Here is a 13,951-nt window from a genome sequence, read left to right on the forward strand (position 1 = left end):
AGACGGTGAAGAACAATAACCTGGCTGTGATTTGCGACAAAATGACGAAAAATCAGCTGTTGAAATGAAATTAGAAAATTCCCTGGAAAGTACAAACTAACGCGCCGCTACTGTCTAGGTAAGCCACGCCACCGTAGACCGAAACAAATTTCTGCGCAAGTTTATAGACGTGTACCTCTCGTTGAAACGCACTCTACTAACAGTGCACAATCTACCCTGATCCCATCTTCGACACGTACCGTTGCAGCTCTGTTTCTCGACGTCCGGTTGAAATCCGGCTTTGCATTTGCAACCACCGCTGGGCAGCGTCCACTTCCCGTCCCCTTTGCACAGATAGGTCGGGGTGGCGCCGACCACTTCCGCGTTGACCACGCAACTACCTGTGGCTTGTTCTATTATTGTGATCTCTTTGCCGGTCGGCGTTGCTGGAAATTTGGCGAAATTGATGGTGATCTCCGGACAGGTTATGTAGTAGACTTTGATGGCAAGGAGGGATATGCAGGCGCCTTGGTCGCGGAACGCAAAGTATACCCCCTTCTTCGTCACGGGAATGCTTTTCACTTCGGTGTTGATGTTCACTTCGCTGTTAGAGTTGAAGCGGCCCTCGCCCGCCGCTATGCGACCTTGTAATCACGCCCGACAATTAGTACCTTGTCAAACAGTTGGTGGTGGCGAAAAACAAACGTCGTTTCTTAGATTGCGTACACACCGTCAAATTATTGAAACCTGTCATTTGGTCTTTGGTACGAACCAATCTACGAATCGACTGTTGTTTGTCGTAGACTTGCAATTCGTTGTGTGCATTCCTACCTATGAGCTTGTATCTTTCGGCGTCCCACGGAGGGGGCTCTCTCGTAGCCGCGTCGAACTCGTAATAAAGTAAACTGAAGGTTTCCTTACACGATAAGGCATTGCCTGAAGAGGGAAACCTTGCATCAGAACAAATTGAAAAAAAAGGTCATAAGTACCTGGGAATAAGCTGCAGTCTCTTATTGTGAATTTTATTTCAATGTATATTCTGTTGGCGACGCCCCGGTCTATGAAAGGTGTCCATAACCAATTGTTCACGTTGTTGTAGGCTACGTCGCAAACGACGTACGACCTCCAGTTGATGCCTTTCTGGAAGTTCGTGAAGGATTCTTCCACCCACTGTAAAGGACAAAAATATAATTTCCAATAACAAAAGGAACTGTTGTTCCAATTAACTGTCGCAATGATTATTCAGCTTATCACTTCGAAATTCGGAAATAAAAAATTGCCTTAACCACCACCCACAGTTGGAAAATTCCGCATCACGTAAAGGGCCCCCGTTCTCCCTTAACTCAATTATCTCACCCTACATTACCGACCTGATTTAAATTCAACGACGTTCCGTTCTCCCCTTATTTCGTCCCTGTCACAGTCCCTTATCGAACGTCAAAAAAACCTCCAATGGATAAATGACAACCGTCATCGTACCTGACTTTTCTCTTGCACATTCGCGGAAATGTGGAAGTATTTATTTTTTCTTGTCTTTTCCTCGGAAAATAGTCGCATGTTTTAATGTGCAGTTCCGGAAGAAGAAATCGTGATGGGGTAGAAACGTACAGAGAGAAACGATAGCAATTTGGTTGGCATGGCTACTAATCATTCTTGATTACTGAGCTACTTTTCCACCCTCGACTGGTACGTGATTTGGTGTCTTAAGGTGGCGCCGTTTTATTGTTCCCCGATTTTTCGTGAATTGTTCGATTCCGTCGAATTCATTTTTCCCGACGACGAATTGTTTGCTTAACTGACTCCAAGTCGTACTAAAAAAATGAAAGGATTTTTTGTAGTTTATTTTATTGTGCGACCTGACGGCTTGATCAACAGGTTTTTTTTCACTTACAGAAAGAACGATACTATACTTGATTGATTTAAAAAAATATTTATAACGATGATTTATTATTAGACTTTTCCAACACGACGTTAAGTTACTCGAATTTAGATAAATTGATTTGAAAATTTTGAAAACTTCGATCGCTCCACCCACAAAAAATGTGGTTAGTCCACAATTTTTTTCATGATTCACCGATAGTTTTTAGTTAACACTTATCAGTCAACTGCATGTTTTTAAGCAGGAACAATTAGCACAATAATTGTGACAAACATTTGATTTTATCATTCATTCAGATAATTTTGTGTGGCTCAGATTTTTTTTTTTTAATAATTTTAATGAGATTTAAGTAAACTCGCTCATCGAAAAATGCAATACACGATAAAAAATTCGCCAATCATTCTCCAAAATGAGGTTGAAAAATGTTTCAAAAGGTGTCTCGATACTTCCTGCACCTATAAATTCTTTATTGGCGACTTAATTAAATCGGTATGTATTAATATATGTTTTATTACAGAATTGATTTCTCGTTGATTTTATCTATCTTATCTCTGAAACATAAAAACCGTCCGAGTTCAAACACTCTCAATAGCATGATAACTTTGGATTTAATTCTAGCAATTTATTTGAAGCTATCCGTGGATGTGCTGCTTTTCCTTCATTTCTGTTGCCGTTCCAAAATTGGATCTAGGGAAACCCGTCTTCGTTGCGGAAAAATCGATGGAAATTAATCACCGATAAACCGGAAAAAGTTGAAATACCGCCATTACCTTTATCTTTCTCTACAATAGAGTACACGCGTGCTCGGGGTGACAATTCGCTTAATATTTCACCCCCTATTTTCGACCGGGATCGGTGCGGAGTCGTTGCGCGATTGTGGTCCTTTCGTACCGTGAATTTGGGGGCCATGTCAGTTTGGACGGTGGCAAGGCACACAATTCAGGAAACGGCAAATTTGTTGCCGGAGCGAGGGCAAAATTAACTGTATTTGTACGTGTCGGACATGTATAAGATGAAATAATATTTGTACATGGGGGCCAAATAAAAGCCGGACCGATATTTATTTCTCTCGGAGAAGTTTTATTGGTCGACAATTATCCATCTTCTGGACTTATTTAATAAACTAATGGGGGCACGTGCCGTCTGTAAACCGAATACATAAATCATTATCTCGAAACAAACAATCAACAAGGCTCTCTGTTCCGACAACTGTATTTTTTTCCTTTTGAAGTATACATTTCACCAGTGGCGGCTCGTCTTGTCTTAGCACATTTTGTAAAAGATTCCGCTGCGTAAATACCTATATGTATATATTAGGTATACGACGATCTGCTTTGCTGACGAGATCTAGTGTTGGTCGTTCCGTTTTTGTTGTCTGCTCTGAGGAGCCGCCACTGTGTTTAACTGTTGTTTACAGTGGAACAATGTAATTATTTGTGCCATTACTCCCAAAGCCCCGCCTATATTAGAATGTCATAAACCTGTTCCAGGTTGCACATACACATATAAATAATTAGCTGGATAATATCGGCGCTGGATGTACCAAATAATCTAATATGAAGAGGTAATAACACAGGACCGAAACGAGTTTTTTCTTGTCACAGTCATCACTCATCACAGTAGGAGCTGAACCAACAAATGTTTCGATTAAAAAATATCTTGTCTTGATGGTGCAAACGAATACGCGAAAAATGATTAAATCCAGCTAAGCGTAGAATTGATTTGGACGAATCGTAAAAACTTACCCCTGGCGTATTCGCTTGAGGTCCGTAAGGGTAGCGGGTCCAGTCCAATGTGGGTTCTCCTGTTGTGTCTAAAAGAACAACTGCAACAAAACAGCATAAAGTCAATCAGATTATCACGGTTTTAATTGAACAATCATACACTACTGTTTTTTTTTTTTTAATTAAAAAAATATGTATTTTTAATTTAAAAAAATGTATTTTTAATTTAAAAAAAAATCAAACATCACTTTATTACTGATCATAATATATGACAAGCACGAATTTGTGGAAAATGTCGAATGTTTCATGTCTATTTCAAATATGCCACCTGAAACCAGTACAATTGGCTTCCCGAATCTCCAGATCTCGTCTCAAATGAGAAATTGTGGGATGAACTGTTGAGGGAAGTTCGAAAATCACCTATCACAAGCTCCAATAAGTGTTTGGTATTTTTAAAATTTAACTATACAAACTGTACTTGTTGAAACGATAAAAAAATTTCATAGGATCAGAAAAGTCATCAAAAAAGTATGAAAATACATAGTTGTCGACTTGCCTAATTCATGCAACAATGTATGTACACCTCGACGCAAAATTAACGCATACTGCTTAAAAACTTTTAAAAGCCTGTAAATTTAAATTTTAAATGATATACATACAGGATGTAACAGAAAAAAGTGCATTTATTTTAACTGGTAATAGTACTCATTAATTACGTTTCTAAATTAAGTTTCTTTGAATACATATTTGCAAAATTGAATTGCCATTTGTCCCCCCTTTATTTTGACGTGCCGTTCATGTTGAATCCAATTTTATAAACCTAAAAACTTTTTTAAACAGGAATCGTAAAAACCGAATGTTTTTATTCCCCTCGTATTGCACTTTTCATTCATGGTTTTTTACCAATCAGTATGTTTTGCAGTAATGTTTTTTCCGGAAATTGGGCTTCATGTTTATTTAACGAGTTCGTGTGTAAATTTGGCTTTTTTTGGCATGAATGGGTCAGATTAAAACGCGAGTGAAACGAGCGTTTTAAAGGTCCATGAATGCCAAAAAAGGCCCAATTTACACAAGAACGAGTTGAATACAACGTTTTTTTGTTCGACGAGCTCCTTAAAGGCTGCAAATCGCTTAAAATCTTTAAAATTAGCTTGACGTTTCGTTGTGATTCACAAAAAAATACTCTTTTCAAAAATATTAAATTTGCCATTTAAAAAAAATCAAGTTAGCCTTGTATCTTCAGAATAAATGAGGTTAGAAAATTGAAATGATAGAATTTAAACATTTCTAACTGTGTGTCAAATTTCAACGAGTTCTGGTAAACCGTTCTGAAAATATTTAGCTGTATCCATACTTTTCAGCGACCTGTATGTACGGGTCATTATAAATGATTGTACCATCGTAGGTGGCTGTGCGCTATGCATGTTCATGCATGAAATATTAAAATAAATAATCTCTTGTTTGTGTTTAGCCACAGTGACTTTAATTTTCAATTGTAGGTAATTTTTGAGAGAAATTAATATTAGATTAGTGTTTACTTTAAAGATGGTGGATATAATAATATACAGGGTGTCTCAAAATTCGCGAATTCCGAATTCAGAGCGTTGTAGGGGATCACTTCAGTAGTCCAAATATGGAAATTAAAAAAAAAAACAATCGGGACATCCCCCACAAAGATACATTGGTCTGAAGGTGCACTCTGTGAACTGCGTTTTCTTCCCATGCAGGCTGAAAAGCTCAGTGTTTATTGTTATTTATGGTGTAGATGATTGTGGAAAATAATAACGTAAAACATTTTTTTGAAGAATAGCTTTACTTTGGAGTAAAAAAATCTTAAATTTTTGTAATTTTTCTTAAAAATGGAACGGCAACGTATCTAGAATTATATTAAAATAAATTGAAATTAAAATTAAAGTGCTTATATCATTTTCAGGAAGTGGGAATTTTTTTTCTAAGTATTTTTCGAGCTCCACTGGGTCCTTCCCTGCCACGCTCTGAATTCGGAATTCGCGGATTTTGAGACACCCTGCATATTAATAAAACCTATATGTATTACTCCTACTATATACTGAAGTTTTCTTTCGTCTTTCCTAACTGCAAACATGCAGAATAATAATAAAACATCACGTGTATAAATCTGCTCTTTCCATTTTTTTAAATTTCGCGCCGGATCTATTTGTTGTAGCGTAGAGTGAACATTTTTAGTAACATTTATGTCAATCAATCTATGAGTGGACAGAGTTTACAATTTATGTTTACAAATGTCTTCTCAATTTACAAATAAATTACTAGTAATAATTTCTTTAACAGGAGCCGTTTAAGATGTTTAATTGACATTAAACTAAGAGATTTTAAAAAAGAGGACTATATGTTTAGGACCCCAGCAAGTGACACTAAATCTAGGTTCGTCCACACGATGAAAATTAATGTGTAATTTATTATGATCTCTAAGTCATCCTGACTGCGCTTCTCCATGGGTAGAGTACCTAATCTAATTGGTGCATTTTTAACCATGAAAGAATGTACTTAATGCTATGACAGAGATTTCTTTAAAAAACAATCGCTCAGATTTAAAACTCATAAGAACAATTTGGAAGGACATAAAAACGACTATGGAAAATTTCCCAAAATCTACAAGAACCATGTGTAATGTTACAGAGGCTTGAATTCAATTCCTGTTGAAAAATACCTACAACACGGTGTTGCGTGCCGTAAGTGATTTTCTTGGTATAGTATTGAAACACCAAAATTTAAAAAGATAAAAATCATATCTAGAAACTAGTACCTATTTCGTTTTAAAATTTGAAAATATGACGTATTGTACGTACTTATCTCCGAAAAAATCCTGCTGGTAACATCTACTGCAGGTTATTCTAATTCCTAGGTATAAAATTGTGCGAACAATTATTTAGATCAAAGAAGCCATTGAAATCTCGGCCGTATGTCGTATTTCTGGTTGCATATACACGTTACAATTTAAATTTCGAAATTTTTGCCGAAACTCGGCCAAACAAGCAACAACGCTGTATGTCCATTACTTCGTTATTGAAAACACCATTACGAAAGTACGATTAATCTTTTATGTCCTGAAGTAAAAACCATTTTTGCATTAAAATTTGATTCATAGTGACAGTTGTTTGACGTTTGTTAGGTGAGACGAAAAATCTGACACTGTCAAAGTCATAGCCGCCCCTTATCTAAGTAATTGTTGATCGCTCCGTATTTTTACGAGTTGATCGAACTCGGATGAATCATGTTTTTTTTACAATCTGAAAAAAATCCAACAAATGTAAAACAGTGTTGCTGTGGTGACTTCATGAAAGTAGTATTCCGTCCAAAATACATATTTCAACGTTAAAAGTTCCATTTTGTCTGAAATTCGTGCTCTCGAATTCGTAATTTTGGTTTATCCGAATTTTCGTCCCCCGTCATGACCACATCCAAGACGTACATTCCAAAAATTATATAACCAGGATAAGGGTTATGAGTTATGACGTTCCCATTCCTGTGGCTTTCCCGCGATCGAGTAAAAATTCGCGAACCTAGTTTCGGATCGGTGGTAAATTTTCGCCATATCCATACAATAACAACAGAAGGAGGCACTTGAAACGTGTCGAGATGTGCACTGGTAGACCTGTCTCGTATCGATTTTCTTATGCCCCGGGGACCTGTACGGGACCGCGCCGTGCTCTCTTCCTCTAAACTCAGTTTCGGGTATCCTTTGAAGTTGAAATACCTCCAGACTTTGCCACTTAGGCCGCACATTGATGCTTCAACTACCTGCTCTTAAGGTCGGGTTTTGATGATGATGATGGAACTCTCCTTCCTTTTCTCGTCGATTTCCACGACGGCTGATATTCATGAGATGTGGTTGTTTATACTGGATGTTTACTGCCCCAGAATATGTATTAGGGGACACGCATCCATATTGAATCCTACCTACACTTATCGCACTGTATACGCGCCTCGTAAAAGTGGTTCGTAGCCCACCAAGAATTTCATATTGAATCACCGGAAACTTTGCCATATCTGAGCAATAATCGCCCTGTACACCTGTACACACGATTAATTTTTACTATCCCTCATTCACTCGCGAGTTAATTGTCGATTTCATTCACACGATGACTCAAAAAAAACTAACCCAAAACATCAAATCTACACTTTCAACGTTTTTGCTAGAACTGAGAGAATAAAAAAAAAGTTATTAACAAAATTAAAACCGCCGTTGCCTTTTAGGGCCACCGTGAACACCTTTCCCAGCTCCTTCGCCAACTTTCGTAATTGCTCATTATGCAACTTTGCAATTTGTTAGTTAATTTTTTTCATTTACCTAGTTAATTAATAGAAAGTAAATTAATTTGTTCGGAAAAAGCGACTCGGACAAACATGATCTGGCAGAACTGTTCATCTTGATATATCGGAATCGAAACGGCCATCGATGCTTTTTCTATGTCAGTTACCGTATGCAAAGATAAATGATTTGTAATTAATTTTAATAACAATTTCCGTCTATGATCAGGTTGGGACTGGTTGTCGTTGTTACTTTCACCGTTTGACGGATTATGTATTACCACTCCGGGTGTTCTTTTTCCTGGATTCTGACGCGAATCAAAATCGCAAACGACTCTTCGACCGCTAGATCGGTCGGTTTCTTTCGATTATTTGATTAAAAACGGCGACGACACCGAGACAAATCTTCGTGTTGTACCACGTCGTCGGTTAAAAATAGAAGAGATGAAATATTTAAAAATAACGAGATTTCTTAACACCCAGAGACAAATGTCGGTGCCATCGCTCTGGTAATTAACGAGTTTTAAACATTTTTTTATTGTGACGCCGCAGAAATAGTCAGTCGGTCGAAGCGAAACAAGAGTTTGTACCTACGATTGTGACTTGAAACTTCTCTCAGACCATGAAGATTGACTGAAGATAATTGATTTAAAAAGAAAACAGTTAAAAGAGAAATCAATTGAAAATTTGGTGAATTTAAAAATTAAATTTAAATAAGGAGATTCAAAATAAAAGAAATTGCTATTCGAAGGATTTCCCTTGCCATTCAACGTGGAAACGCTCCAAGCATTCGGGGCAATGTTTGTATGTATTGTAAAACAAAAATATTATAAACTTCATGCATTACCTAATAGATTTGTTATTTTTTTCAATAATAAATTTAAAAGATATTCCAGACTTGTACTTCTGAGAAGCTCTTTGTAGCGGTTTGACTTTAAAAAAGTTTTTCGTATATGTAATTACATACTCTAATCAGAAGAAAAATTTCCAATTCAAATTCGTAAATTTATCACCAAAAAGTTTTTGTGAAATAAAAAAATGTATCCGATTAAAAAACAAGGTCTTGTTATATTATTATCGATTAAATTTCTTAATGGCGGTAAATATTGGGTGATTCAAAATTATTGTGGATAAATATGGCAACTATGTACGACAATTTATGTGACAACTGTGTGGGTAGAATAGAGTTGACATTATTTGTATGACATTTCATACGCGTGCATTCAAGGCGATCTTCATTTAACTAACTTGAGACCGCGTTGGTGCATTTTTTTATACCACTGCACATTGACTTGACAATTTTCAAAATTGCGCAAATATGAACTGTCAAAGAAATGTCAAACACTATCCTACCCACACAGTTGCCATATAAATTTTCTTGCATAGTTGCCATATTTATCCACAATCATTTTGAATCACCCGATATGTACAGTCGGTTGCAAAAAAAAAATCGAGTACATCATAAAAATCACGAGCACTCAATTTTCCTATTTTTAACACATGTAAATCAGGCTTTTTCGACTTTTAATGGCATACTTTTTCAAATAGGTTATGTCTAACACAAGGAATGTCATTTGTCTGACGTAAGAAATGAAAAGTTTTGACATTTTGCTTGTCTCGGCAAATTAAACTATTGGCGATTCCAGCTATCAGTGAGACATCTGGTGAGAATTGTGTGCAAAATGTCAAAACATACCCAAGCCGTTGTTTGTTAAAGTGGTTCGTGTTTTTTAGACAAAATGACGGTTTAATCGAATTTTATTTATAAAAATGACTAAAAATAAGATCCGCAAAACAAATTGTTGTATTTTTGGCTGTAATACGTGCCGAAACAACGAACCAGAAGCATGTTTTCAATTATTTCCGCGTTGTGGCGTAAAAGCAAATTATGTTTACATCCGAAAGTTCTTCACCGATTGCTTTGAAATTTTGACACAACCTTGCATTAGAATAGGCGCGTATTGTTATGTACCTTATATTGTACAGGGTGATTCACGTACCCCGTTCGTTAGAAACAAACTTTCTGATTTCCCAAAACCGTATTAATATGACTATATCATTCATTACTTTATGAACCAATAAGAATCTTTGATTTTCTTTAGTTACCATGTATTACAGCGGTTATTGTAGTAACCAGGGCGATTTCGAATACATATACGAACCTTTGTATATTCGAATATACCAACCTTTGTATTTTCGCTCGCCGCCTTAACTTACAAATTTTTTTGCGCTAGCCGTCACATTAACGTCACATTAAATCGCTCTGCTACTGAATGCGCCCAGTCGGTTTCGGGAACCTGTTTATTTATTTATTTTATTCATGATATAGTCTACCCGTATACAACTCGAGGATGGAAAATTCTCGATTACTCGACGTGTTGCCGGAAACACCACTCGATCTACGATCTCGTGGTGTTTCCGGGCCACACGTCTCGTATAATCGAGAATTTTAATCCTCTAGTTGTATAATATATGAAAATTGGTAGCTGACTATAATCGACTACCCAAAATATTTTCAAAATGGCGACACTTCCGGAATTACCGGAAATCTACGCCATCTTTATTTTTTTTTAATGGAAAGGTCTCATTTTGACTTCAAAATTGGATTCTAAGTTAAATTTCGAGTTTAGAATCTCCTTTCATCTTTTTCGCAAAAAAGTGGGGTTACGAGGGTTTCATTAAAAAATTTATAACTCCTGAACCATTGGAAACAGATAATTGAATTTTTTTAATTAAATTCCTAAAGGTTTGGCCGATCTTTTGCGCTATTAGTAATGGCAAAAAACGAAAATCCACTACAATAAAAATGTAAATGTTCGTTTGTTCAAAATATTACGAGTAAATCACCGAAAGTTCTTCACCGATTGCTTTAAAATTTTGACACAACGTTGCATTCGAATACGAGCTGTCTATTTACTCGCATTTTCTAATTATTTAACCCAATGACAGTGACCGTGAAATAATACTTTTTGTAAAATCAAAGCAAAACATTGTGTTTTTAGAATACAGTTTTTCCACTCTGCGGCAGAGGTGTAGTTTTTAGTTAGTTTTGTCCGACTCCACAAGGCAGGTGTTTACGTGTTGATTCTGTGATTTAACCTAAAATTTTGTGAAAATGGCGAGTTTATTTTCGAGTTGTGAATACATAGATATTGTGTTGGTGTATGGTGAAGCGTCGGGAGTGCTGCTCGGGTCTAGATAATTTCCGTGTAATTTCTTGTGGGGGCACATGAAGGACTTGGTATATTCGATCCCAATTGACAACTGAAGTTTTAAGAAAACGGGCGGAAAATGCTGCCACAACAATTCGCAATAACAGAGAAATGCTGGTAAGAGTGGAAAAATCATTTCGTCGGCGCCTTCATTATTGTATTGACAATAACGGCGGTCACTTTGAACACTTCTTGTAGTGGCTAGTGATTACTACTAATTTCAGGAGACATTTTGTCATTATTTGGGTATGAGCGATTCATTCGGGTCATTTTAAAATATTTATTATTAAAATTATTTTCATTTAATATTTACCATACGATTCTCTTTTTTCTCTTCCATTATAGGTTACAGCAACGGCCGCAGCAATTAGTCGCAAGAAACAAGTGAAAGTTTTCTTGCATTTGTTTTTTGTTCTTCGCTTATCAGCATCGGCGAAGCAAGTAATCCCCATAGGCGGGTAACGAAATTTGTGTCAAATCTTTCAATAATTTTAATTGGATAACTATAAGGTTTAGGAAAAAAATTTATTCTCATTATCTTACGGGAAACTACAGTCCATGGCGGCTACACCCTCCGATCCTTATTTCGTCGCAAGTATTTGCAGCGTTTTTAAAACTTGTCTGTAGTAACACCTTCACCTTGAATTAACTCGTAGACAATAACAGAAACTGAAGAACAAGCAATTTATTTCGGTCCAGCATTCGTTAGCTTGTCTATGCAATAACTTGCGTTGTTAAAACGTTTATAAAAACAAAAGTTAATTTGCTGATGATGGGTTTTTAATATGATTTTAATAATTTGAAAATAATACCGACGCGACGACTTGTAACAAATGATTTTATCAGATTTGATACGGTTTTTATTATATGTGATTTTTTATGTCTCTACTCTGTATGTAAGTCTTTGTTCGATCAGTACGCGCCGCGTTGAGTAACTGTAGTTAAGAATTACCTAGTTAATAGAAAATATTCCACAACAGATTCCTGATGCTACATGAAATTCATCACTTTACAAAATTATAAAATTGACAATTTCAACCACTTGAATACATACCTTGTTCGGCGTCTGCTTCTTGTTGGACCAACACTACAAGCAGGGGCAACAGATGCATCACCAGATCCATTTTGCTATGTCTTTAGATTGTGCAGGGTTAATGTTGCGTCCTGCCGTAAGTGGCGGACTTCACCATTGACTGCTATTTCATTCTGAAACAACAAAACAACCGATAGTACCGACAACTGATGCAGCTCATTTCATTATTATTATGTTTGTTATGAAAATTTTAATTTTACAAATGAAAAAAAAAGTACAAAAGCAGCAAAAGCTTTCGCAGCGTGTGGCGCAAGTATCGATGTGTGTGATTCCCCCACAGAAAATCCACCCCGGCAATTGGGTTGGATTTTCTTTTGTGAAAGGAGGAACTACACATCTGCCACCGCCGTCCCATAATGACTTCTGCTCGCAGAAATTAGGGCCACGGATGAAAAAGGTCCTGGCAAAATAGTCAACAGTTGCCACTACTGGGTTATTTATTTAGGAATTTTCGGAACCATTTAGGCCGTCGGTATTGTAAACTGGAATTACACGGTCATATTTGGACCGCCGTTGTAAAATGTACATTGTTGGATTTAGTCAAAGTGAAAAATGAACCAATACGGCTCATAAATCAGATTTCGATTTAAGCGGGTGCTACACGGCTTGTTGGGATCATTTTCTTAGATTTTTAGAAAGACGACTTTCCGATTGCGACATCTGCACAGTGAGAAACAGGTACGCCTCGGGGGTGCGCTCCAAATTCGCCGTTCTTCGTTTCAACATATGAAATCATATTTTCGTGCAATAATAAAATTATTTATAGCGGAATGATGTATGAGACTCAGAGGAATATCGTAAACAACTCTAGATGATAATGGTCGGCCATCTGTTTCATGTTACATTCCACCTATTCCTAATATTTATCTTTCAAACTGTTTTAATTGTCTAATAAACATGCAGCGGCAGTCAAGTATTTCCAACGAATATACACACGAATTTTATACCCCTTTTGGTAATATAAAGAACGCCGTAAATTTATAAATACCGGAAGCTGGCTATTTTCTCCTTGTCGGAGTGACGATAAAAATAATTAACCGGGCGGCATCCATCCTTCTAATGCTAAAAATACACGGGACGCGGCCAAGAAAATTCTTTTCATGAGATCAAATTATGATTTATGGTTGCCGGACCAAATAATTGCATTCCCAAGGTTTTAAATTGAGACATTTTTTGTAATTAGAAGTTGCTCTTGATGAACACAAAAGGTGGTTTAGCGACATCATCTCCTTTTTTACAATGTCTGTTATTATTATTGTATTAAACTACACACATATTTCTTGAATTCCATTCTTCTTCTGAAGAAACTTGTGTCATTCGAAATTCTCCATTTGTCATATGCACATGTTAAATTCATTCCCGATGAATAGAATAAACGATTGTGCATCGGACGCGTCTACATATCATCGTCACACCTGCAACTGACTCGACAAGGAGTGACGAAAGATATCAAAAATGAAAAAAAAAATACAAGTGCAGTTCACAGCTTTGCCATTAGAGATAAACATAAATAATGTTTCTCTTCTCGTCCTGTAATTACCGACCAGTGAAGCATGGAACGCCTAAAGACAGCCGCACACGAAATAATGATGATGATAATAATAATAATAATAAATGGGATCGAAATGCTCAAGCGATTTTGAAAATTTGTCAGTGAGCCTTCTTCACAAAGCTGCGACTATTTCCAGGTACTGCCTCTGGTACTGCAGCACACTAATCAAAGTTGAAAGAAGCGACCGTACCTTTTATTAATCGGAAAAACTTCACCGATTCG

General features: G+C 36.6%; 1 protein-coding gene across 8 annotated transcripts in view; it reads right to left on the reverse strand.

Annotated features, from left to right (window-relative positions):
• Window positions 1-13,951, reverse strand: part of Eph (Eph receptor tyrosine kinase) — a 30,576-nt gene that overhangs the window by 11,037 nt on the left and 5,588 nt on the right. For all 8 annotated transcript variants that reach the window (XM_069045479.1, XM_069045482.1, XM_069045480.1 and 5 more), the window contains exons 2-6: window positions 12,139-12,290; window positions 3,604-3,683; window positions 969-1,149; window positions 811-915; window positions 240-623 (exon numbers count right to left, since the gene is read on the reverse strand). In XM_069045479.1, coding sequence (XP_068901580.1) covers window positions 240-623; window positions 811-915; window positions 969-1,149; window positions 3,604-3,683; window positions 12,139-12,208 — 820 coding nt within the window. In that variant the 5' untranslated portion in view covers window positions 12,209-12,290. The remainder of the gene's footprint in view (window positions 1-239; window positions 624-810; window positions 916-968; window positions 1,150-3,603; window positions 3,684-12,138; window positions 12,291-13,951) is intronic.

This window comes from Tenebrio molitor, chromosome 4 (genome assembly GCF_963966145.1).
Source record: "Tenebrio molitor chromosome 4, icTenMoli1.1, whole genome shotgun sequence".
NCBI lineage: Eukaryota > Metazoa > Arthropoda > Insecta > Coleoptera > Tenebrionidae > Tenebrio > Tenebrio molitor.